This window comes from Meleagris gallopavo, chromosome 1, assembly GCF_905368555.1.
Source record: "Meleagris gallopavo chromosome 1, MGAL_WU_HG_1.1, whole genome shotgun sequence".
Classification (NCBI taxonomy): Eukaryota; Metazoa; Chordata; class Aves; order Galliformes; family Phasianidae; genus Meleagris; species Meleagris gallopavo.
This window is the reverse complement of record NC_139404.1, coordinates 118,669,028-118,696,277: the sequence shown is the minus strand read 5'-3', so window position 1 is coordinate 118,696,277 and position 27,250 is coordinate 118,669,028. Positions and strand designations below refer to the sequence as shown.

The 27,250-nt window shown below is 38.5% G+C and overlaps 1 protein-coding gene across 6 annotated transcripts in view; it reads right to left on the bottom strand.

Annotated features, from left to right (window-relative positions):
• Positions 1-27,250, bottom strand: part of SCML2 (Scm polycomb group protein like 2) — a 67,486-nt gene that overhangs the window by 18,534 nt on the left and 21,702 nt on the right. For all 6 annotated transcript variants that reach the window (XM_085211388.1, XM_085211401.1, XM_085211415.1 and 3 more), the window contains 4 exons: positions 21,443-21,677; positions 17,324-17,412; positions 15,691-15,934; positions 2,437-2,687 (listed from right to left, as the gene is read on the bottom strand). In XM_085211388.1, the coding sequence (XP_085067514.1) occupies positions 2,437-2,687; positions 15,691-15,934; positions 17,324-17,412; positions 21,443-21,677 (819 nt within the window). The remainder of the gene's footprint in view (positions 1-2,436; positions 2,688-15,690; positions 15,935-17,323; positions 17,413-21,442; positions 21,678-27,250) is intronic.

The following is a 27,250-nucleotide window of genomic DNA, read 5'->3' as shown; positions in this document are numbered from 1 at the left end:
CCACCTTTACCAGCTGGCCCTGCAAGCTGGGACGGCACACCAGCACCGCGTGCCTGCACAGAGCTCAGCACACAGGCTGGCACCTCACCACCCTTCACTGATGCTGCTTTTGTGGGGTCACATTTAAGGCTGCAACCCACAGTCAGACTATCTCAAGAGATGCATATAAACCATTTGGTCTGGAAGGAATTCTTTGCATTGCTCTGCAAAGTGTACTTTCAAAGGTGATGGGAGAAATGTAAAGAGATTTTTTCAATATGACAGTAAAAAGGAAAAAAAAAAAAAAGCAGCGCACACTGGGGGGTAGGAATGGGGAATAAGACTTGACATGCTTTTTATCCTCATGGAGAAGCTTAGGAAACATTTAAGTAAGGGAGAAAATGACAACAGCTTAACATTCCTAGCTGTATAATAAAAATTAATACCTGCACAATGATAAACGTTGCAGAGTAACAAGCTTAAAAAGGCAAGGAGTCCCAGCCTGCCTCATCACTGTGAGATTTAAGAAGTCAAACAAATCTCTACTTCATCAAGCACCAGACTGATCTCCCGAAACACACAGGTTTTGAATTAGCACAAAGTCAGTTCACATCTGGAGGACAACTGCACAGGCTGAAAAGGTGGAGGGTTATTTTGGATTTGTCTTAAAACAAACAAACAACTGCATTCAAATATCTAAGCACATGTCACTAATATTATATTTGTGTGCGTACTGGGAAGTACACAAGCTGTGTGTCACTCTATATCATATATACCCTGTACATACAGAACTCCCATTTAGCAATTTCTCCTCCCTCCACCCTTACAGTATTAGGTAAAACACTGCAAAGAAGAGTGCAAATATGTGTAATGTCTTGGCAACCTTACCACATACTTACCACATACCGTAGCAATAAAAACTTTCCATGGCTTCTCTAAAGGAACCCAGTTGTTAAGTTCTCAGTGCAAAAGTTACAATAGTTACATGCCACGTTAGATAGATACCTCAAATTCAAGATACTATGAAGTCTAATGCTTAATTGACTGGTCCCACAGAGGAAATCAGATGCACATGACGGTTGCTCAGATCCCTTCCTGATTGCAAGAACTGCTTAAAGTAACTCCCAATCCCAAACAAAGCCCTATACTTCATACAGACCAGGTGCCAAGTGCAGTGCTCCAAGAAGACAGTTCTTATTACCCAGCATTTGAAGCCCAGAAGCCTCTTCTGAATGTGAGATGCCTGCAACTATCTTCCAACTTTTATTTTTTTTTTATTTTTTATTTTTTTATTTACAAGAGACAGAGGAGCACAAAATCCTTACACAAAGTGCTCATCCTGCCATACCCGAGTATCTCCTTAAGATAAGAAAATGTGTTCAACGATCTCCCGCAAAGCCCTTCAGGCTTATGGAAAACAGCCAACCCACTAGCTCAATCTGTGTGGGAGCAGCTTTCTCCTCCGTAACCTGCACCTCTGTGTGGAAACAAGCAGGAGATAAAGCTGGAGGCCAGCTGCCCCAGCAGCATACTGGTCTGCATGCCCAAATGGGAGGGACAGGTGGCAGAAGACAACAGGGTTTCTACTTCCAGTCTGCAGAATTGTTCCTTACCCTGCAGTCATCACTGCAACCAAAGTAATCACCTCCAGTTTTATCCTAAAGTCTTTTAGGTGCGTTCTTAATACCACACTTCACTAGTGCTTCACACTGAACGGCAAAGTAATACTCATGCTATTACTTCGTCCCTTCCCATGCACCACCAGCAATTTCCTACTAGCCCACAGTAACCCAGGCTGAAGGAAAGGAAAAAGCAAAACTTCAACTTTTGGAAATCAGAGTGCATGTGGGTGGCTGACCACTGTCCATGTCTCGGACTCAGCTCCGAAGGGAGCAAGGCATCATATCTTTCAGGCTCACACCTGAGGAAATGCATTGATGCGCTGCCTGAAAAGAAGTGTCCTGGTTCATGCAGGATCTTCAGGATGATGGGATATTCAAGAGATTAACTTGGCAAATCCCGCTGCATGCTTAAAATGCCTAAACTTTCACCAAAATCTTCACTGCTCCTAATCTTTTTTCTTTGTTCAAAGTGAGAGAAAAAAAAATGAAAAACATGCGTATGCTACAGTAATAAAACAACTCAGACTAAAAAGCTTCAAGGTTTCCCATGATTCTTGGGATGTTACTGGAAATGGCTATTCCAGAATAATATTTTTCAATACCAACAACACATCCATAAATTAATCTAAATCAGTACTCCCATACTGGAATAAGAAAATCCCAGAAGTTTATCCTGAGATATTCTAGAATAGCTATTCTAGACGTTTTGTCGTAATCAACTTATGAACACAGTAAAGCCCTGAAGGCTGAAGAGAAGCCAGAAAATGAATTAAAAAAATAATAATCTCACTACAAAATTTTGCAATATAAAGTAAAGTAGTAGATAAGGACTAACCTTTTTTCCAGGTTTTAAACTTTTTTTCCTTGTTTTAAGATTCTCAGTATGAGAGGTGCTTTTGGTCAGGGGAATATTTTTAGGAGACCTGCCCTTCTTGGGAACTGCAGACTGTCCAGGGGGTTTGCCCCGACCTGGTTTCCTGCCCCGCTGCGCTGGTACTGGAGCAGATTTCTGTGGAGACTGCATTGAACGCCGGGTCACTTTGGAAGGGGAAGATTGGATTTTTGCACTGCTCTTTGTAATGGAAACTGAGGAAAAACAAAAACAAAAGGGAAGGGGGGGAAAACCTCAAAATGAACGATGGAAAGCAACTTTTCTAATAAAGGCTTAAAAAAAAAAAAAAAAGTGTAGTGCACAATTTACATTGTAAAATAAATATACTTGGATATTTTGAACCCCAGTGGTTGGCACGAAACTATGTAATTTCATTAAAGCCAAAGAGAGAATTCTTTATACCCATTATTTTAAAGGGACCTTCCTAAGGAAAAAAAAAAAAAAAAAAAAAAAAAAAGATAAAAGAAACCATTCAAGTAAAAATAAAAAAGAATTAATTCACTCACCTTATAAATGCTTCCCATGATTTTCATCATCACAAGATAAAGTACCATTCATCAAGAAGGCCTCCATAATACTTCACAACGTATACAGCCCATAATACATCCATTCTCCTCCCAGAGCTGTTCCCACAATTACAAGACATGCCAACTACTTCTAGCAAGTTACAAACCAATTCTGAGCAGTGAAGAAGTCATCCAATTAAGAGAAGAAATTGATGACAGGCAAAGTATCGTTCATCAGCATTTGTCTAAGACGTCGGTTTAGAAAGTTCACATAACTGTACTCAGATTTTTATGTTTAGAACAGATTTTATTTCTTTTTATTATGTTTTAGTTTTGGAAGCCAAAATAAAATGTCATTTTTATTTCATCTTAACATTCTCTGTTGATTCTTCCATCCCAATAGAAATTTGATCCACTACATACAAGATGTGTCTGCATTATAATCTGATGAGAACCTGCAAATTGTAATCAGATTTCACTGAACAAAACTTCTTAGTCTACTATCATTTCCACTCTTCTCCCTTCTCTAAAGCACTAACAATGATCTTAGTGTAATGACTCCCCTAGCAACAGACTGATTAAAACACGAGGAGGATGTCAAACGGAAGATATCTTCAATGAGAAGACATCCCACACCACACTTCCTGTGGCCAAAACAAAGCAATGACCAAGTCCACAAAGAACTACATTCTGTTTCTTGGATTGAGTGATAATGGACAGGCAGATGTAGAAGCAGCTAAAGGAGAGGGAAGAAGAGGATGAAAATGGGAATTTTTGTGATGGTAAACCACCCTTGTTACGAGAAGCATGGGAAAGAAGAGGAGAAAATACAGCATCTATGAAATCATTTCAAGTCTTGGCACTAAACTTAGTAGGTTTTCTAGTATCACACTGTCTTTAACACTTGCTTTTTGCAGCTTGCTGACACAGGAAAAACTCCATGATCCACACTAACTATAAACACCATGAGCTTAATGTGACATGATGCAGAAGTACTACAAGTTAGGGTTCAAGAAGGCTTCGTGTGAGTCACCAGTGCCCCATCCAAAGGACTACTGCAGTCCAAAACTGGAACACAGGGGGCTTCTAAAAGTTGACTTCTTGGGTTTTCATGAATTTATAGTAATTCTTCCTCTACAATATTAGCGTATTGATACTTTCTGGTAAGCAAATATAACTCAAAGATACATCTGAAATGAGATCTGGAGAATATACTTAGCAATTAAGCAATAGTTTTAACTATTTGAGTGACAGTCACCTGAACATTTCAGTACGTAGCTTTGCAACTGTTATTTTGGTTCTGAATTTTCATTCAAGTTAACTGTTATGAAGTATTTGCAGTAGCAAATATAACAATAAGAATGAATTACATACTGCAAGCAGACTCTTATGAAACACAAGTTCTACTGACATCCATTTCTAAAGCTGTAGGACTGTTCACAAACATTGTGATTTGTCGATTACTAATCCAATATTCCTAAATGGTAGTTCAGAAGAATTTTTTTCACTATGACTGGTTGCAATCCTAATACATTAAATATACATTAGGTACCTGAGAAGAATCACCTTCTCAACGTGGAATGTAATCACTTTCCCATACCAAGACTTATTTTCATAGGCAATGATAGTTTAAAGAGAATAATGATAGTTAAAGATAATTTTATTCAACTGCTGGCAAAGCACTACTCTCATGTCTTGAATTGCTGAGTGACAACTTGCATTAACCAGTACTTCTGGAAGAGCAAAGCAGTATCTACTACATGCTGTACTACACAGTACTACATATTACATGTGTTATGCTTACACGAATGCAAAATACAGCTGTTTTTATTTATTGATGCTACAAAACTAGGTGTTAAACCATTGTGAACTTGTAATTGTTGGTTCACAAATTCTTTGTGCCTCTGCTGAAATCTAGCAAATGTGTTTCTATTCCTTCATAGTAAATACAGCATACATTAAATATAGAACTAATTACAATGTCAACAGGTCCTACAAGCACAGGTATGAGTTTTTATATTCTGAGCAATCTCTACTCCCCTCCTGAAGGATATTTACACACAAAGAGTAACAATGCAAGCAGTTTAACCACTTCAGGCCGCCCTCCGGAAATACACATAGCAAGTATTCTTAGCACAGCATCTTCCTACCTGTACACGCCAAAGGACCAAATATTAGCAGCATTAACCACTGGGGGGGGGGTCAGGTCCCATTTGATATTTTTTCTTCTAACTAAAGCTGAAGCTGCTTTTTTCAGCACGCAGGACTACAACAAAGCCCATGCTGCCTGGGCAGCCTGCCTGAGATAGCAGCAAATGAGGAGGCAGCTATTTGCATTTGTTGATTTAAGAGAGGAGGGGGGCAGTGGGAGACTGCTAAAGTAATTCACATATTGTCTGCAGGCTGTATTGACAGTGATCATCAGTCACCTGCTCATGCTTCCTTCACCCCAGCCTTCAGAGGGAGACCAAAGGTTATGCTGGGTCAGAGGATCTAGAGGGAAATGAAAAGCCATGTAAAAGCTAGTTGCCAACCCCACTGCATCTGCAGACCAAGTTATCCCCACTAGACCACATGTTCCAAAAACTAAGATGTTTTAATAGTCTCATGAGAACTTGTTAAAATATATCAGTGAAAAGAATAGAGAGAAAAAGTGCCAAGCTCTGCTTGCAATTACTGCACTATTTAGCTGGGATATTTACAACAGAAAAAAAGCACATTTGCCTTTTCAGGATACTACTTTGCATCACAATAGTCTTCTCATTTGCACAAACAAAATAAAGCATTTGTTTCATGCTGCTCTTCTACAAAAATATCAACTGCTCAAGTTTCGAGAGTTTGATGCATTGCATGGCATTCTTTCCCAAGTCTCTTATTTATATCCAGAAACCATTCTGGTGTCCTCAATAACCGAAGACCAGAGATCATAAACATCCTTTACCATAGTAATGTTAAACACTGTTTTCAAAGGCCACAAGAGTTCTTGTTATTTTGTCAAGCTAGCAAAGGCTATAGTTGGCTACACTCATGCAATAAGCAAAGAACTTTCAAACCTTCAGTGACTGCTCTTTCAAAACATTACCAACCTATTGTCCAAAATAATTCCCGTGAGAATCCGGCACCTATACACTTTGTATCCTATATATTTAAGAGAAATGCAAACCCAAATTCTTTCAAACCCATAACCTTAAGATGCATTACCACCATTCAGTCCAAATTTGCACAGGTAGATCCACTGGAGTCAACCAAGTTTACTTCCATGAAGTGGATATGAAAGATTAGATTTTACACCAGAGCCAATTCCTGCTTGTAGAAGCAAAAAAAACTCACAAGGCACATGCAGGACTGCAAAATTGGACTCTATAATGTTAAGCTCACGTTCTCTTGCTGGAATAAGTCAGATATGTAAGACAAGTGTGAAATCTAAAGCTATTGAACAGCTCCAGCACTTGAGAAGGGATGGAACAGATGACAGCTCTCATGCAATTCTAATTATTAAAATTCCCTCAAATAATCCACAGCAAGAGTTTCACTCTACCTCTTTAACTAACACCAAGGAAAAAAAAAATCTTCCAATTTGTAGTATTAACACTTCAAATCTACTGTTCAGTTAGTGTCACAGAGCAGCAATTACAAGAAATGATATAAGAAATTTGAAGCAAAATTGCATGAAGGAAGGTAGGAATCCATTTTTCCACACATGTGAAAACAGCATTCCTACCTCAGGTGAAGCTGCCTATTAGGACAGTAAAAGCAGTAATTCAGAGTTTAGATCACCATTTCCTTCAAGAAAAGGAATTATTTTGTTTGTAATGCAATATAGTTCACACGCCTCCTTGAGAACATTCTTCTGAAAATGTAAAAGCCTGGCCCACTCTCATCTGCAGATTAATAAAATTGAGGCAAAGAGATTTAGCAACTAACCATAAATCCATGGGAGAATTCCACAGCAGAAGTAATGGAAACACTACTTGAATTCTAGCCCTGAATTTTTACTATAAAATTAGCATTCTTTAATACATTACATATTTATTGTGATAGTTTTGACAAACTGGGAAAGGAGGTGGAAAAAGATTAGCAGGTTTTCAAAACAGCTTACTGCTAAGCATTACTAAAATGTACATGCTCACATCTCAGTTGAAGAAGCAGAGAGTCATATGAAAGTATCTGTAATACATGATGTTTCTATCCATTATTTATATTTCTGCCAATATTTTAAAAAGGAAAAAAAAAAAAAGTGTTATTTTGCTATCTTCTGTGGGCAGTCCTTGCCTTCCGCAGTCCTGAAAGGTGAAATGGAGGACACTAAGCAGTATGAGATAAAATTGAGGCAAAGTGTTTCTTTCTCTCGGACTTCCCTTAACAGCATTTCAGCACTCTTGCTCCATCACCTCCATCCTCAGGCACAGCCCTGGTCTCCCCTGTTGTCAACAACTACTGAAGCCAGCACCTATGGAACAAGTCTGGGGTCTTTGTGGATACCTATGAAAGTACAAAGTAAGCTCCACCAAATCCCACTGCTCACCAAACGAAGATACATCACTTTAAAAAAAAAAAAAACCTAAACATTTTTAATAACTCACACGGGTGCTAGCAGAAGTGAGGCAAACAGGAAGGAAAAAAAAAAAAAAAAAAAGACTCCTAGAAAGATCCCTACTGTTAATCTCCACAATGCAAGAACCATGAAAAGCCAGCTTCTAGGTGTCATCATTCAACAAAGCAACACCAAGTATGCTAGTAAAAAAGAAAATAAACAACAAACAAAAAAAAAACCCTGAGCTCTGTTTTGTTGATAAACTCAGATGCAAGAGACCCAGTCAACACTCGATTAACTTTCAAAGCAGTACAAATTAGTTATCTGGAGACTGCTCAGGTGTGCTGATATGTTAAGCCTGGCAAAGCCTACCTCTATACATCAAGTGTAAGCTTTCACATTCAGATTTTTGACCTTGTTGTTACTGATTCTGCACAGTTTCTGTCTCCATTGTTCCCCAAATAGCCTCAGCAGGATGCAAAGTAGGCCCAAAATGAGACTACAACATGCAATAAGCTTCAGGGGAAGCAAAACAAATGCAGTTACTGTAAAGCTGTGATTTGTTATGTTTCAGGGCAGGATCTGAATGAGAGCACTGATATTCTTAATACAGCTTATATCTACTAACACAGATTCAGAAAAAAATCCATCCAATCCCATCCACTAGCTGGACAACACAACCAACCACTGATGCCATTAGTATTCACAAGCTCTCAGTGTGAGGTCTTCATTTGTGTCGCAAGTCAAGTAAGCAGGTTGGAAGACTGGCCTGGATGAACAGGTATCCTGCAATCTGGGCAGAAAGAAAATATACAACCTCTGGAAGCAACATCTGACTTCATGGGGAGCTTGCTGCAGCTCATATCTGCAGTGAGAAAACAAGAAAAGCTAAGGCTCCACTTGAGTTGATTGCAACCAGGGTGGTGTCTGACAACAAAGAAGTCTTTTTAAAGTATGTCAACATGCAGAAGGAGGAAAAGGAAAACACAGGACTGATACGTGAAGCAGGAGGTCAACTAATAACTACGGACAAGGAAAGATAGAGGCATTTAATGACTTTTTAAAATCTTAATATTTAATAGTAATCACAGATCTTATGGTGCCTTGTCCACAGTGTTTGAGGACCACAGCTTGGGGAGCGGTGACTTTTGATCTGTGGTCACCAAAATGGAAAGGGAACAGCTGTTACCAGCTCTATGTTCCTAAGTCCATGGAGACTACTGAGATTCAGCCCAGAGCATTGAAGGAGTCTTTAGATATTATAGCTTGACCTCTCCAACACTTTACCAAAAGCTGTGGGATGCTGAGGAGGTTCCTGCTGACTAGAAGCTAGCCAACATTACCCCCACTACAAAAAAGGCATGAGCAAAGGCTCAGGAAACTAAAGACCTCTCATTCTAACCTCAGTACCTGGAAAAGTTATGGAGAACATTGTCCTGTGAGGTACTGAAAGGCATTTAAGGAAAAAAGCTATTACCAGGTATAGTCAACACAGGTTAATCACAAGGAGATCAAATAACTAAGGCTGGACTTATAATATTAGGTAACCCACTTGGTGTACAAAGGGAAGTCAGCAGAAGTAATCTTCCTGGATTTTAGTAAGGCCGTTGATACCATCCCTCTCAGCACCTTTCTTGACAAGTTGTCCAACTGTGAGATGACGAGACACACCACTAGGCTAGGTTATGAGCCGGTTCAATGGCAGAGCTCAAAGGGTTATAGAACACGGGGCTACATCTGGCTGACAGCCAGTCACCATCAGTGTTCCCCAAGGATCAACTCTAGGTCCAGTCCTGTTCAACATGTTTATCGATGATCTGGACGCAGGAGTGGAATGCATCCTTAGCAAGTCTGCTGTTGACAGTAAACTGGAAAGTGCTTTTGGCAGCCTGGACGGACGTGGGTCTAGATACATTGCTCACAAAGTTCAACAAAGGTAAGTGCCACATGCTGGTCACAGGCACACGTGGGAGGAGAGTGGCTGAGGAGCAGCCCAGCAAGAAAGGACCTGGGGGTCTTGGTGACAGCAGCTCAGCATCAGCCAGCAGTGTGTCCTCAGCACAGCCAGCCGGTCAAAGGAGGTGATGTTCCTGCTATATCAGTGTTGGTGCGGCCTCACATCGAGTATCGTGTGCAGTTTTGGACTCCACAACACAAAAAGGACATTACGGTCCATGCAGATATTGAAAGGAGGCATCAAAGCTGGTAACAGAGCTGAAGGCATGTTCTGTGAGGAGAGGCTGAGAGCATTGGGAAGAGGAGGCCTAGAGGTACTTCACTGCAGTGCCCTGATGAAGGGAAGCAGAGGGATGTGCTGAGTTCTGCTCCCAGGAACTGACAGCAGCAGGGGAATGGCATAGAGCTGCCAGGGAAGGGTCTGGACATTAGAAAGTTTTCTTTACCATGAGGGTGGTTAAACACTGGAAGAGGCTTCCTAGAGAGGCAGCTGATGCCCTGTGCCTGGCAGTGTTTATGGGGTATTTGTACAAAGCCCTCAGTAACATGCTCTAACTTCTGGTTAGCCCTGAGATGGTCAGGAGTTGGACGTGGTAGTCTCTGCAGGTTCCCTCCAGTTGAACTGTTCTATTCTAAGAGCAAATAAAAAAAAATTCCATGTAACAGGAAAAAAATATATGTGCCTGGAGCACTCACAGTTTGAAAGAGAATTACAGTTACCTCATAAGCGTGTTAAGATGGTGACAAAACCAGTCTTACAATAAGGTCACACCTTTGGGAGAGGTAAAACCTTTATTTTAAGTAAGTGATTTCTGCCCTGTAGCAGCACCATCCAGGCCCTGCTGCATGATGCCAAGAAACATTAATACCAAATAAAAAAAAAAGCTTAACAAGCGAGAGAATATGGCAAATCAGATTTTAGCCTGAAGCACTGAGGAGTTCTTTATCTACAGTTCTGAAGACAGCATATATCTGCTTACTGTATGCCTAACTACTGTGACCTGCTCAGAGAAAGAAGCCGGCTGCATTGAGAGTAAAATGAAATCTCCAGTAGTATGAGACTGCAAATTCAGCATGTTTCTATCTATAATGAAACTTAAGGATTATTGTGCTTATCTGATTTTTTTTTGCTACTTTAAACAACGTAGTCTTTTCAAAGATCTTACTGTAGGTCTCTCTAAAGTCATTTCAGTGCTTCCTTTGTAGAGCAGTACTGAAGTTTACAATGATGTTGCACAATTGTGTACAACTCAGCTGAAAACCCAGTACAGTTATCTTGACGTCATTTCATTATCAGCAACAGAGAGACATATTTCTGGCAGCTAGCTTGGAAAAAATCTGCACAAACTATTGAGATCATGTCTGAAATTTAAGTAAACCAAAAACCAAGAAATCATTGAACAGACAAACAAGACATTCCTTTACCTCCACTTGGGCCTATCCTTCTCTTATTGCTGTAGACAGCTATAGGAGATATTTAACATTATAGCCTGATTAGTGCAAGGAAAAAAGATTGCTCTCACTGACAACAAAAGCACAAAACAAGGAGAAAAGCAATGAGGTGGCACATAGTGTGGAGGGGGAAAGACAGAGAGGAAGGGAAGGAAGAGGGGGCAAGGATAAAAGCTACAGTGTTTCATTGTTGGTTTTTTTTTCCCTGATTACAACATCATCTTTCCTTGTTCACCTGAACTCTCTCCTGCAAGATGCAGTGAGCAGATTCTTGCTACACCTCGATCTGTCAGAGATCAAACTTCGTAAGACTGGAAGAAGAGAGGAGGATCAGGGAACTATGGGAAATGATCTTTCTGCAGATGCGTTTCACATCTAAATGATATACAGTTCTTCACAATTAAATCAATCTTTGCAGGTGAACCTACTTATCTCCCACATGGTTTTTCCCCACATACTCGTCTTCATTCTTTCATGGAAGTGGTTTTGCTTATAAGAAGATGAGTTAGCTAAGTAACTGGCATTTATATATAATGACTAAATGGCAAAATAAATTGATACAGAAACAGCAAACCAAAACTGCTCTGACAGTCTCCAGTCACCTGTCTTCTATGTCAATCATAAGCTTCAGATAAAACCAGCTACTTCTTCGGCATAGTAATAGTTCTCTATTATCCAACTGAGTAGAATAAAAATAACAATCTATAGCAGTTAAGTATACAAGCATAACATGTTTGGCCCAGAAAAACAGTAGATAGAAAAACATGCAAAAGATATTGGACTTTAAAAAGTCTTTTCAAAGTATATAAAAAGCAGAAGTTACATGGATGATCAAATTTCAGAAAAAATGCAGAAGGTAACACTAGAGCAACAAGATCAACTGTTCTTTTTGCTTTTGTGTTCACCCAAGGAAGCTCACATCAGTTCCTTTACTAGAACCCTTCTTCACAAAGATTTCAAAGAAGCTCATGACACGAAGTACCAGTAGCTGAGGTCAGGAATCACAGACGAAACAAAGAGCAGAGCTGGCTGGGCAGACAGCCCATTGAAGTTTAGGGATAAAAAGCGGTACGTTCACCTACTGATAGTGCTATGAAGTTTGTCTTCAAAATTGCCTCAGGTCCAGAGGCATAAAGATACCTAACATGATGCCAATCCTCCAGCCAGGAAAGTATGGACAAGACACCTGATGTGTGTACTGGACAAGTTGTTAAAAACTACCGTGCAGGAACAGAGGCAGTGAACACAAATATAAACACAATGTATTAAAGGAGAAGCGAAGACAGCTTTTGTAAAGTCACATCATTGTAAATCCATTAGAATATTGTTATTATTAAGTAATCAGTAGGCAATCAGATGATTGAAAGTCAGTTGATGCAGTCTGTGGATTTGCATTTGACAAGATCTCATACCACAGACTCTTAACTAACAAATTTAACTAACAGTGGATAGAAGAGAAGGCCCTCATGGCTCTTTCTAAAGAATTTATTGGAAAATACTAAGCAGCGATCAGGAACAAATGGACATATCCAAAGTCAAGAGCTTTCTAGAGAAATCCTGATGAGATCCCTGCTTGGGCTTGTGCATTTTATCCATATATGATCTACAGCAAGAGAGAAGCATGCAATGGCAACAAATGTAAAATAGTTCTTTGAGTACAGATCTTGCAAAACGGAGCTGATGCCCAGCAGGTGAGGAAGTAAAAGATGAAATTCAGTTTCAAGCAATTAAAATTAATTCAGCTTCTGCAAATAGTGAAGCATCACAAAGCATTACATAAGAAACATCTTGGAATTATTATTTCTGTGGCAGTATTAATTCATTGCTCAGTAGTGCTCCAGAATCTCAAATGCAACCTTATGAATAATTGTAAAAGGAACAGAAAACAAAACAGAAACAATGCCTCTAAGTCTTAGCCATCCTCTGCACTTCTAGTTCTAGTAGCTCAAAATGGCATAGTTGAAATGAAAACAGTACAGAAGAACAAAGGTGATCAGAAGAATTAAACTCATCCTAGAGTAAGGTACAAGAAAACAGATCAGGATTTTATAAGTTTGCAGTAGAAACAGTTTGGGGGGACACAAACAAACAAACAAACAAAAAAAACCACCATGACTGCTATGTAGAAGTTAGGGAGTAAACTGCATTAAAATGCTCCCTAATTTTCAGATCATCTCCATTACCGCACTTTCTCTCAGACATTAAAAATATAAGTCTCATGGCAGGAAGCTGTTGTCACGCGTATGGATAAAACTTAAAGCATTATTTATCACCTTCATACTCAGATTACAGAATATTGTTTTTGCTTGGTAATTAAAATTTGTTTTGTTTTCAGTTCTTTTTGTTTGTGTATCGTGTTTAAATGCCTCCTAGAAAAAAAAAAAAAGGAGTTATAAAATAAACAAAAATATTTTCCACTATATCCACTTTGAAATCTAAGCCATATTCAGTCAATTATTTTCACTTTCTACTATGGTAATTGAACACAGAAACACTAAAATAATTGGCAGGAAAAAAGTCAGGGCCAGAATGATACCGTAATACTTCAAGTGAATTCCTACAATATATTATCTGCCATGCTTTCTTCCTTAACAGAAGTAGTCAATGTTAATGTGACTTAATGAAGAATCCTGACAACTTCATCATATTTCTGAATTGAAATGACCTGATTACACTCTCCTTGAAGCTACTATTTACATTTTAAAAAAGGACTATCATTACAGTTCTTTAATGGCTCAAAAGCAATCAAATAACTCTGAAAAACAACCTGAGAGCAAAAAATATTACACCTAGCTATGTAAATTTGACAAATGCATATAACGTGCTCATGAAGCAAATTTTAAATTTTAAAGAACAAACTTCCTGCTCCTAACAGGGAAAAAAAGGAACACAACTGCAGCCTTAGACACACTTTTAGAACTGCAAATAACCAAATCCCTAGCCTTCACCTCCCTGCCACACAGTTCTACCATGTCTCCAAAATTCTACAGTTTTAACTAAACATCTGCAACAACCTCACCTTGGGTTTTATCAGTGCCTAAAGCATTATTGCTCTTCATAATAAAAGCAATAGAATCCAGAGTTCTTAGAGTAGGTCTTTCACCTTTCACCAGATTCCAGCATACTCAAGAATTGTGCTCAGGTTAGTATCTGAACAATTGGAATATTGAACAATCAAACTTATTATTATACTACTCTTTGATGTCCGTTAAACACTAATTAGGCAAGAGAAGTGCTGTACATAATGTCTCAAAACACTTTCCAGCACTGAAACTGGAGTAGACTAAATAATTTCATAATGCTTCTTCTCAGAAGATGCAATTGGAGTCAGCAATTTAAATGGTCACAAAAGTATCTTAAAAAAAAAAAAACAAAAACATACATCACCTATTTACACAATCCCTTTTGTACATCCCTTTTTGTATATATATCCCTTTTATTTCTCCCCAGTTGACATAAACTAACTTATCATAAAAACAGACTTTATTCACGACTCCTCAAGACAAAGCCAGCCTTCTGAAGAAGCTGAGGCATGCAGCTCTGCACTATTTTGATCAAATGTATACTTTCTTCCTCCTCACTTCCCCCTCCCTTCTCACCGCGGATTTGTACCTGCACATCTTTGATCTGCCAGCACTGCTACACACATCATTGCTCCTTGGCTGAAATCTGGAGCATGGGCTAAACTAAATTACAGTTACTGTGACCTATTGGCCACGACTGCAGACAGCAATTACGGACAGGCAGGTGAGGGCAAGGTCTCAGAGGAAACAAGCAGCTAGGAAAGGAACTCTTTATCACCTAGATGTTCCATATACTCTTGACCCATTGGCAAAGGATTGAGAAAAATAACAGAGGAAAAAGTAGGGGGAATGACTGATTTCTTGCCTCGTTGCTTCTATTCCTTTTGTACTTCAGTGGGAGCTGGAACCAGTCTGCTTGTTCCTTACCTAACACCAGCTGTGAAAATGTTTGCCATTAGAACAACTTATTCTGGTGAACCGTATTGAAGCACTGAACTAAAATATGGCCCCCTCTATAAAAATCTTAATTTCTGTCAAATGTGAAGAGAGAAAAGGTAGCAGAGCCCAAATAGTTTGACAGAAAAATCTTGCATTACAGAAAGAACAAGAGTAGAAGAGCAATTACCTTCAGGATATTCCTCTTTATTTAATCTCCCATTTTTCCAGGGTAGGTGGCTGAATATTACAAAGCAAGGTTGCCACAAGTTAAATGGACTCTATTACCAAACATACTCATAACCATAAATTAAAAAATGAGGATGATACATTCAGAATAGGCAGCTTTGAGACAGAATTCGAGAGTATGAAACAAAAACACAGTTTAAACCTATATTCTTAGGTTAGCTTAATATAAAGTGCTGCTGCAGAGGATATACTGATGCCATTAAAAAGCATCGTTTAACTATTGTAATACCAACAGCAAACCTAGCTTAAGTCCAAGATTCTACACAAGCATAAAATAAAATAAAATAAAAAATTACCAGAAGCCCTTCTCACAGTAAAATATTAACTAAAGTACTTCCAGAGTTGCTACAAACACAGAAACTTGCTTCCCAGAAAATATCCTATTTGCTTTAAACTACATAAAGAAAATTTAAAAATATTTCGCCCTGCTCATCTACTCACAAATAAAATCTCCATTCTTATCTGCATACAGCCAGCTGGTTTTTAAAATTCTGCTGTAATTGAGAGAAAAACAATTAAGCAATATTATTAACCATCTTACCATTGTTCCCTGGTGGTTGTAATGCATCTCCTGTCAAGCTACACCATCCAACTGGGAAAATATCACGAGAATCACATCTGCACCAATAGTCAAATGCTCCTCTCCAGCCATCAAAAGTAACAAAAACTTCATCTCCTTTAACATCTCCAATGGTTGCTGGGCAAATCAAGTATGGGTTCTTTCTATCTATAGCTTCAAGTTTCATTCCAACTTTAAAGCAGTTTGTCGCAGGTTTGGGTGGTTCCTACAAAAGTAAGATTGGTAGAATATTTGTGTTCATGTGATCCCTTAAAAACAGAAGTCAGAAAACCTCTATTTTTTCTTCAACATTCTTATTTCTTAGTACTATCAAAAAGTTACAACGGATATTCAAAGAAACTCACTGATGTGTCATATTTGCTTTTTCTCTCGTGTACCATAAAAATCCAGATTCTGTTCCCACAAACACAGTTGGGATAATTAGCAAAATTCCCCATAACAGCAAGGCTGTGCTGAAAGTATTTACATAAGCAATAGGTTGCACCCAATACATTATGCCTGGGCAGCAGGACAGCAAAGGCACTAACGTGAAATTATCACATGCTAATAAAGAAGAGAAGGTTTGCAGGGAATGGGCATTTCTGGGGACTGATAAATGTCTGGTAAAAGCTTCATCTCTCAATTAGTCCATGAAAAATTCATTAGCATTGGACATTATTTATAGGCCTCTATTAACTAAGCCTGCCTCAAACCAATTCCAAGTGGACAAAAGAGAAACAAAAAATCAAGTCAACAAGAAAAAAAGCAAGCAAAAATGTACCCTCAGTGCAAAGGTGGTGACACAAGGGAGCTTGAATTACCACCTCAACCTTAGCAACATCAGCCTCCAAAAAAGAATCATCTCAGTCATGCTGATAGGCTACCACAGAGAAGTTTGATTCAACACACCTCAGAAAACTACATGAAGTTAATGTAAGTAACATGGCAGGTCTGAAAAGAACTCTCTCTTACTGACATACATTTAAATATCATTCTCAGTATCAGAAATGAAGCCATTCTCTTTGACAACACCATAACAAAAAAATGAATATGTCATTTTAATATTACTATTGTTTTATGTATACTTTTTCACGTTTCAGTGCAGTTTACTTGATAGTTAAAAAAAAAAACAAGCAGAACAGCTTTTTCTACTGTCAACAACTTTCTCATTAGATTTTAAATGATGAGTAATGCATCCAATTAAGACATTTAACAAAATGTTTCCAAGCACTCTTTTATTCCAATGATTCCTTTTCTAAGAAAAAAAAAAAAAATTTACCCTTATGCATAATCACAACATGAATACAATGCTTTTAAGAAACGTGAGACAAGGCATCATGTTTTCAATCCATGACACAAAGTGTGCTAATGTTCTTCTAAATAACACAGTGAACTTTAAAAGTCTCAACTCAGAAAAGGAGATACCCATCCAATGGACTAGAAGCAGACCACTTTTCTAGTTTTGTACCCTGCCAATCCATTTCAAAGTAGTTTTAAATAACAGTTGCCTTCTTGTGCTGCAGCCAATAGGCAGTATCTTGGCATTCTCACTAAAAAAATGCAACCAGAGACCAACGGAGATAAGCACGTATACTAGCAGTCCTTTTCTCCTTACCTTCTTAAAGAATGCCGCAGGTGCCATTTCAGCTCCATTCAGAGTTCTTAAGAGAAACATTGGCCAAGAAGATGCGTTCATCTGGAATCCTAAGTAACAAATAAATAACTTGTGTATAACATCCCTACATTCAGTTTGTAAAATACAAGAGGAAAAAGATATAAAATTGGCTTTACTACTGCCTGACTCCCTCTACTTCAGACTTGGACAAAATAGAAGTAACCAAGAAGGCCCAAATAGAGGAGCTGTTGGTACAGAAATCTGTGCGCTGCATTCCCATTTTGAGTGGTTTGCTTACAGAATCAGTCATTGTTAGTTTGTGATTTGATAGATAAACGTTTAAGACTGTCCAACATATGATTTCTAGCACAGGAGATGACCAGGTCATCCCACACAGTCCCTGCCTCAGTGGAACTTCCCAAGCAGAATGAACTCAGGAATAACTCAGCTTACTTTACAGGGGCACTTCTCATTCTCAAATGACTTCCTCAGCTCCAGATTCCTTCATTTACTGAAGAGAGACTTATTTTCAAGGCTGTTTTAAATCTTCCATCAGATCAGATAAGAAAATGACTAATTGGTTTCTTCTCCCCCAACCATTAAAATAAATAAATATTCTTAACAAAGAACACCTAACAGTGAAGAAGAAACATATAATGGCTGTAATAGATGTATATATCATATTGAAAAATGTAAACTAGATGTTTCTACTCCAGCATCCTTCATTAAACAAGTGAATAAGAAGTACAAACAGTAATCAGATTTGTTCAGCTGAACTACTTGATGCGAGCAGAACAAAGGTTTGGCTGAAAATATTCTGATTCCAGATAATCTTCCTTCACAATCAATTACTTTCCAGTTAAAAAAAAAAAAAAAAAAAAGAAGCATAAAGCAAAACCAAAAATATCCCCTTTACACTGTTTTACTCCATCTTTTACAGTTACATGCCAGGCACAGTTTTACAGGCAAATAGAAATAATAGAGAATTGGAAATTTCTCCATAAAGCAATTACTACCAGAATCTGCCAGGAACTGATGAGCTCCCTCACAACTGAACCATGGAGAGTCTCTTGGAAGAATGCCACTAGAAAGGTGGAATGTATTCGCAATTCTTGATCAGTTAAATCATTAAGTAATCTAAAATTGAATTACGTGGATTGTATTTTTTAATTGTACTTCAAATTACAGCTTTAAGCTATCTTTAGCCAAACAAAAGTTTATGCGCTGGAACTACCTACGCAACACCTAAATTAATAAAAAGCTCACAACTGAGAAATGGTGTCATAATTTGAAGACTACTGAGCTGATTATCAGTCTTGGTTTCATACCAGAGTCTTTACACAGTCTAAACACGTATGATTACTGAAATACAATATTCCTAACCAGCTAGCACAAAAAAGACACATACACAAAGAAAGAGGAATGACAACTAAACAACAGTTTCAATTAACTTCACTTGGCCTATAAATTGTCCTGGTAAAAACACAGTAAATGTTACTTTATCATAATTTGCTGAGAACATTAAGTTCTCAAAACCATAAAAGATCACCTATGAAAAACAGAAGACAGAACAGGAACCCTTTCCTACATTAATCATTTTCTAAAAAACCTTATGTAACATACATAATTAAAGCTATGCAAAGATGAGGTAGGAGGGAGTATTTTAACTTGTTATTATGAGAGAAATAGAACATTAGTATCCAGAAGGTTCCCTACCACTCAGGAAAAAAATATAATAAAATCAGTTGCTTAAATGTCTAACAGGAGGTAATTATACACCCAATTAGCTCCCAGCTTTGCCCAGGAACAGGATGCTGTAAAGCTGCCAAGAAGGCTTTTTCAAAAATTTATCTAGGTATGCCAGAACGCTTCATTGCTGGAATCCAGCCTATCTCCAGAAAAATCTAAGACAGGAGGGAAAAATAATGGCATTTGCATTCTTTTCTGAATAACTGCAATTGTTCTGAGGGCAGGTAAACTTACATTCCTGGATACAGGGAAACATCTGCTTGTTTAGGGCTGCTCTGCAAGTAGCCTGAGCCAATAGAGTAAAAAACGGTATCCAAAGAGAAGGCATCAACCCTTCAACTGATGATCTCGGAAAGTTTCTCTTCTTAATGGCTCTACTGTCTTCATTACACAGAATCCAGAGCTGTTTAATTCATCAGGCCAGTTTAGAAACACATTAAAAAAAAAAAAAAAAAAAAAAGCACTGTGGTCTTGAACAAAAGTTATACATCACACATACATACAGCTGAAAGAATAGATACTCTCTTTTCTTTCACAGCCCTTGTTCATGTTGGTATCACTGCATTCATTCTAGAAGGTTCTGCCAAGAACTTCAGAGAGGCTAAACAGTAATTTCTCAAAAACAAAATAAAAACAAATCAGAATCTTTTCCCTTCAGTATCAAGAAATGCAGATGTTTTCATTCAAACCCTCTATGTTCACAAGAAAAAGAGATTAAAAGAAAAAAAGCCTTTTTGAGCTGAAACTGTATCTATCTCAAATAATATTTTTGGTGGACTGGTGTCCTAGCTGCATTATCTTACGTTTACTTAAAGCAGCACAAAAGCACAAAAATATCTACCCTTGCAATCTACATGAAGCAACTTACTGGTTAAGTGAACTCCTGCTGTATCAGTTTGCCTGTCTGCAAACTAATCAAGTTTTGCACTGCAATGAAATTATACTTTTCACTTTACCTTTCTAACAGAAGATCTGAAATCTGTTAACAGATATGGTGGAAGAGTTTCCTCAGGTCAGTAAGAAAAAGCACAACAACCTTCCCAACCTCAACGATTCTATAATTCTATCAGAAGAAGTTGGAAAAATTTCTTCTCTGAAAGAGCGATGAGGCAGTGGCACAGGCTGCCCAGGGGAGGTGGTGGAGAAAAGGGTAGATGATACACTGAATGACATGATTTGGTGGTATGGTGGTGATGGGTCAATGACAGGACTAGGTAATCTTTAATTAAGATGAAAGTTGGTCATTATTTTTCCTGCTTTTGAAAAGCAGAAGTATGTTCAAACTAATAAGAAATATTATTTTATTTAAAGATTTCTGTACCCAGAAGTGTAAGCTCTACAAAACACAGTAGAAAAATGTAGATCTAAATATACAGATTAATCACAGCAGAGAAAAATGATGCCACAGTTATATTACTCACAGTAGTTGGTCAAAATTAATTTTGAGTATTCATTGTACAGCAAGGAATTCCTTTGTACAGCTCCCTGTTTAATAAACTTCTTCAGTTAGTTTTCACTAAGCTCAAGCACTACTTCTCAGTTTGAGGAGACGTACTGTTGTGGCTCATACCGCTCATGGAAGGCAAAAAAAAATCTGCAGACTATTTCTCAGTGTAGGACAGCTGAATCCTTGCTCATGAGCATTTGTTGTGCTCGCAAACCAGTCACAACAAATTGATCAAACATCCCCCTCTTGTGTCAGCTTGAGGAAATGAGAAACACATGCAGTTTGCCACAGCTCTGGAGTGCCTCTTTCCTGATGCAATATTGTTGTTACCTTTCCCAGATTGCAATTTGTTTGGAGCACCCAAGAAAACTGAGTGCTTGATTCAGGTTGTCCTGAACTGTATGCACTTTATGCAGTCCAGATGAGCACTTCACACTTGGCTTAACAGCAAGTGTCTTCTACTGGGCCACTCTACCTTACTGAAGAGGAAAAAAGGATAATCAGCCTTACCCAAAACTTAGTCCTTATTAAGTTCTACTAAAAGGGACATGGACAACAACAAGCAATAAAATATTGCATCCATACACACTCATATGGTAGGGTGTGTATATCAGTGAACAGTTTCAGAATGGGCACAAGACAGTATCTCACCATTACAAAAGCTGACAGACACTACAATTTAATACTAAGAGACTTCATTAAATAACTAAAGTCAAAAAGCAATTATTCTGCTCATTTATTTCAAAAGACTCTCCTCATCAAAAAAGAAGGAAAAAGTCACAATCCACTTACCCCAAATTAGTTCACTTACCTGTCCTTTAGAGTCAAATAATGCTTTGGTGACATGTTAGTACCACTGAATTTGCCAAGACAAAAACGAAACTCTGCTCCATAGACATTAGTTCAGAAGCTTTGTTTCTTACCAAGTGGAGGCTGCAGCATGCCCCCCTTCTTCTCACAGGTCCCGATGGGCTGTATGTCTGAGGAATCCACAAGCCTCCAAAAATCATTTTTGTTATCACTTCCGTCAAGTCGCAACCTTAGCCTGGCCCCAGTGATTCCAATTATCGTAGCTATGCAAACCGAGGTAACGTTGCGAGGATCACGAGCTTCCAGCTTCATACCAACTTTGAAATCATTTGTAGGTGGAATTCTGGACTACAGTAAGAGATAAAAGACTTTTTGTTATTGTTGTTTGCATTGCTAAACTGCCAGCTAGTTCAATATACAGCTTTCATTCATCCAGATATTTCATAGAAGTGGGTAAATATAAAGAAGCCTTTGAACTTTCAGCATTTAGCAGTAAATCAGAAAAGGAGATTGGATAACCTCCCAGCAGCATAATTTGATGCTTGCTTCTGCTACATAAACACAACTGATTTTTTAAAACATAGGCACAGCCAGGATGGGTAAGATGGGAATATTGCAAGAATATGAATACAAAGATGGAGGAGGAATGAATAATACTTGAAGCGAATGGGAAACAAAAACAAGAATATCAGGAAACATGACAACTCTTTAAAATAAATAAACAAATAAATACCAGAACAAACAATACTTATTAGTTTTTAATTCATAAGAAATACAGTAATATTTTGCAAATTGAAACAAAACTTGGACCCTCTTGCACTAAGCACTATGAAGGTTTCAGGCAAGAATGTTTTTTCACCAAAAAAAAATTTACAGTACAAAGAAAGAAACAGAAAAACGAATTAATGTTAAAAGCATTTTACAGAAAGGAAACAGACAGTCCTACAGTCACGTAAAACTGTGCAAAGATAGGAACTGCAGCTTGAGCTTATTCACAGAGAACTGAGTACATTCATACACACGCATACACACACACACACAATGAAATGCCAATTTAATTAACAGGCATCAGATTCTTGGAAAAAGATGCCAGCACAAGGAAGAGATGATGAATGCAATTTGGTCTTTCAGCTGAATTTTTTTGTTACACATTAGAAGTTAAAAAAGCAGAATATTCTTTAGTGAGTTATTATAAGGAACACAGAAAAGTTCACATAACAACAAGCACTGGCAGAGATCAGCTGGATCACAGTCCGAATGCTTGCCTAATGGAACCCTGTAGGCAATAACATCACCTTACAACGATCACAATCTTCTATCAAGACTAACTGATATTATATGACTCACCTTGGCTCTAGCGAGATTCTAGAACAATCTTTCTACTTCCCTTAAGATATCTCCTCACTTTCAGCCCGAATTTATTTGTAGAAACTTTTACCAATACTGTACTTCCAGTTCCGTCAACATCTTTGAAAATATGAAAAAAACCTGCAGTGTATTTCCATGTGGCAACCTGATCCCTTCTGATCAATCTTTCCTCAAGTTAAACAAGCCAAACACTGAGGTTTCTCATAGGACAGGAACACTTCTCCTGGAAGCCTGCCTCTGTACCTCAGATAGGTCAAAGCTACTCCCAAATGCAGATACCAAAAATGGCAGCTTTCCACTTGCCATTTTACCCCTGTAGCTAACATAACCTGAATCCTAACACAGGAGGCAGGCAGAAGGCTCACAAACACGGGCATTCACAAGATTCAGACATCCCTTGCCACACCCGTCCGGTCAGGCCAGGTAGGGAACTATACTGAATACACAGGGTGTACCTGTATGCCTGGGTACACAGAAAAGGGTTGAGGAATTCTGCTTCCTAAACAAGTATTAGTGATATTTTACCTCCACAGCACTTCATTTTTAAAAACGTATCTTTTCTATGGTGGGCAGTGTTCCAAGCAGATCCCAGATCAACAGCAGGAGCCCTGGAGGAGTCAGAGCCCAAAAACCAAGGAGACAAGCAATACTCAGTGAGCACTGAGGGCAGCATCTGCCAATGCTGCTTTTAGACAGCAGGCTGTCTGAAAGGGGAGACTGAGCATATTAAATTTAAAGGGCAATTCAATTTCAGGACATTGCTTGTCCAGCTGTTATTTTCTCCAACCATGAAAGACAACTGAAATTGAGAAATTAGGGAGTTTATTTTTTTGAAGGAAAGGTGAGCCTGTTTAAATAGCAACAACTCAAGGCACAGTTCTAAAAGGTAACTCCTCCATACTAGTTCTTATCATGTAGCAAAATAACAAAACCAGCTATTTAAGAGCCTTGCTTGAAGCTCTATTCTAACCCAAAGGGGCTGAGCTGTTTATATTTAAAATTTTCAGCTACTTGAAAAGTTTAGGGGTAAGAGAATGAAAAGAATGCTTCCAAATTTTAGGGAGTAATTAAAAACAACGGAGAGCAACAGATAAAATATTCTAAATTAAGATAAATTCTTTAATCAATTCTTATTAGCAGTCTATGCCTGTACCTTAACTAATGGTAGAGACTTTAATCTATTGCTCTCCCCTGGTCATTTTTAATTACTATAAAATGTAAATTTTGTAATATTCCCACAAGTCACAATTTCTGGATATAACTGTCAAATAAAGCTCTCTGCTTGTTTTTCGGCTGGCCACAGCAGCGTCTTCCTTTCATTACACAGAGTGATAACAACACATACAATTCATGTGTAATCCAACAGAAGTCAAATTAGTCCTACACGAATCTCAAGCACTTTAGTTTTAAAATCCTCAAACATTAATTAGCGAAAAGAGCTGGCTCTACAATAATTAACATTGCATATCACTTCCTACTTAAAGGTCAAATCCTAGAAGTGTAGTTTGAATATGCAAATTGTTTTGAAATTTGCTGTGTACAGACATGAAGGCTCTTTTTTCAACCCACACACTCCTAAAGTAAATCCAGGTCACTCAGATATATCTATCTTAGCCCATTATTTAAACATCTTTATTTGGGATGTTATTTTGTTGTATGGTTAAGGCTTCCCAAGCATCATTTGCAAAGAAGTCAACACGCAAAAGACACAAGGAAAGGCTTCTGAGCAGCTTTCTGCTACAGCTACATATCTCAAGAGTGTATGCTCTGGTCATCATGGTCTACAACATATGAATATGGCACTAACTTAGAATGATCAAGAAACAGACCACTGCCCTACTCCTACCCAACCAGGGCTTAGGATCTCTGCCTTGAGCTGGTAGCTACTATGAAAAACACACACTGAAAATGATAAATTATAGGTGATCCATCCAAAAAGAGCTATGGACTTTGCTATTCTTAGCCCTCTCTCATTGAAAGCAGCACGAGAGGAGTATTTTGTCCTTTATCCTCATCTCCTGAAGCGAAAGTTGAAATTCAAGACATAACATGAAGAAATACTACCATCTGTTCTCATGTTTCTCTGTTCTCTATTCCTGCAAATTACTTCAGATAAACAGCGTGATGATTCCTCTCCTCATATTGTTAGCCCAGGTCTTCAGATTATTCCTTTGTTGCTTTTTGCTTCTCACACATATTATAGTTCTACCAACCTGAACTACCCAATTCCTTCAGCACCTATCTACCCAATACATAGAAGGAGCACCTACTGAAACTCATCCTACATAATTTTTCACAGCTAAGTCAGAACTCCAACTTCGGAACGTACTGGACCCCAGCTGCTCCTACAGAGAAAAAAACGCCTTCAGTGGTTGATTCATCCTCCAAAGAGCTGAATAAATGAAGATCATTAGCTCAAACAAGATGGTAGACTTAAACTGCATCTGTAAATACATATAAAACCATCAGGCAGGGGGAAATCAGACTTGTAGAGCACGATGTAAAGTAGCACACTAAGTACCCTTTGTACAAACTCCTTAATATCTCTCACTGAATGACAAATAATACTAAATTCTAGTAACTTGAGACTGTAGTTACACATGCATACTCATCAGTGACCTCAATCTTCTTAATTCCTATCTTTGAAATGCTTAACTTTAGTTACTCTCCATCTTTTGACATAGCAGAAGTACACTAAGTTCAGGGACAAATAGTTTTCCTTATTATAGATCCAATATTTCCTTTATATTCTACCACAGAATGATTTCAGTTGAAGAAACCTTAAAGATAGAGAGTTCCAGCTCTCCTGCCAAGGACAGGAATACATGCCACTAAAATAGGTTGCCCAAAGCCCCACGCATCCTGGCCCTCAACACTTCCAGCAAGAGGGCATCAACACCTCCTCTGGGCAGCTTGTTCCAGTGTCTCACCACCCTCATAAGAAAGAGTTTCCTCCTTATATTCAGTTTAAATCTACTCTCTTTTAGTTTAAAACCATTGTCCATTCTGCCACTACAAGTCATGGTAAAAAGCCTTTCCTCAAAATTTTTTTAATGTATTCTTTAAACTCCAGTACCTGTTACCACTATCTATTTTTGAAGCCACCATGTTACTAGAGAACCATGATGTAGTTGCCATCACTGAAATCTGGTGGGCGTGACATTGATGACTACCAGCTGTTCAGGAGTTTTTCTGGTTGATCCACCTGTAGAAGCCATTTTGTTCTGTTCTGGGTCACAGCAACTCCCACTATCAGTAAGAGCTGGAGGATGGAGCATAGCCCTGCCAAAAAGGGCCTGAGATACTAAGGGATGGCAAGCTGGGCATGATCCAGAAATGTGCCCATGTAGACCAGAAAGCCACCCGTATCCTGGGCTGCATCAAAAGAAGTGTGGCCAGCAGGGTGAGGGAGGTGATTCTGGGCTGATGAGACCTCACCTGGAGTACTGCAACCTGATGTAGAGCCCTCAGTACAGGAGAGATGTGAACCTGTTTGAGTGTGTCCAGAGAGACACTGAGAGAGCTGGGGCTGTTCAGTCTGGAGAAGAGAAGTCTCTGAGGTAACCTTATAGCAACCTTTCAACATCTAAAGGGGGGCTGCAAGAAGGGGACAGACTTTTTAGCAAGGTCTGCTGTGTTAAAACAAGGGGAAGCAGTTTCAAGCTGAAACAGTGGAGATTTAGATTGGACATAAGGAAGAAGGTTTTTTTTGTTTTGTTTTGTTTGTTTTTTTTTTTTTTTTTTTTTTTTATGATAAAGGTATTGAAGCTCTGGAACAGGATGCCCAAACAGCAGGTAGATGCCCTGTCCCTGGAGACATTCAAGGTCAAGCTGGATGGGGCTCTGAGCACACTGATCTAGTTGTAGGTGTTCCTGTTCACTGCAGGAGAGTTGGACCAGATGACCCTTAAGGAACCTTTCCAACTCAAACAATTCTATGATTACACCTTGGTAAGAATCATCCCGATCTGAAAGAGTTAAAATGCAACATATTTCATGGAATCATAGAATGATTTTTCACTGAGAGGGTAGTGAGATGCTGGTACAGACTGCCCAGAGAGGTTGTGGGTACCCCATCACTGGATGCATTCAAGGTCAGGTTGGATGGGGCTCTGGGCAACCTGATCTAGTACATGATCTAGTGACTACAAACTCTGCCTTTGGAAGGGGGGATTGGAACTTGATGATTCATGGGATCCCTTCCAACACAATCCGTTCTATGATTTGAGTATTTGGGAGATTCAGAAAATAAGTGGTAAATAACTTTTCCAGCATGCACAAAGATATACATACATACATTTTGTACATCTAATACCTAGCCAGAATTGAAAGGACTCCCACAGTTACAGAATTGGTGGAAGGCTCCTTTCATTATCAACCAAACTTTAATTCTCACAGTAATCCTCTAATATTACTGAAAAAAAAAAAAAAAAAAATTATTTTGAACTCCAATGAGACTGTTCTATCTCGTTCTCTTTTGAAGAAAAAGTGAGTCAAAAGATACAGCTTTAATGAAACCCTCAAAATCTGGCTTGAGGCAGAAACCAAAACCA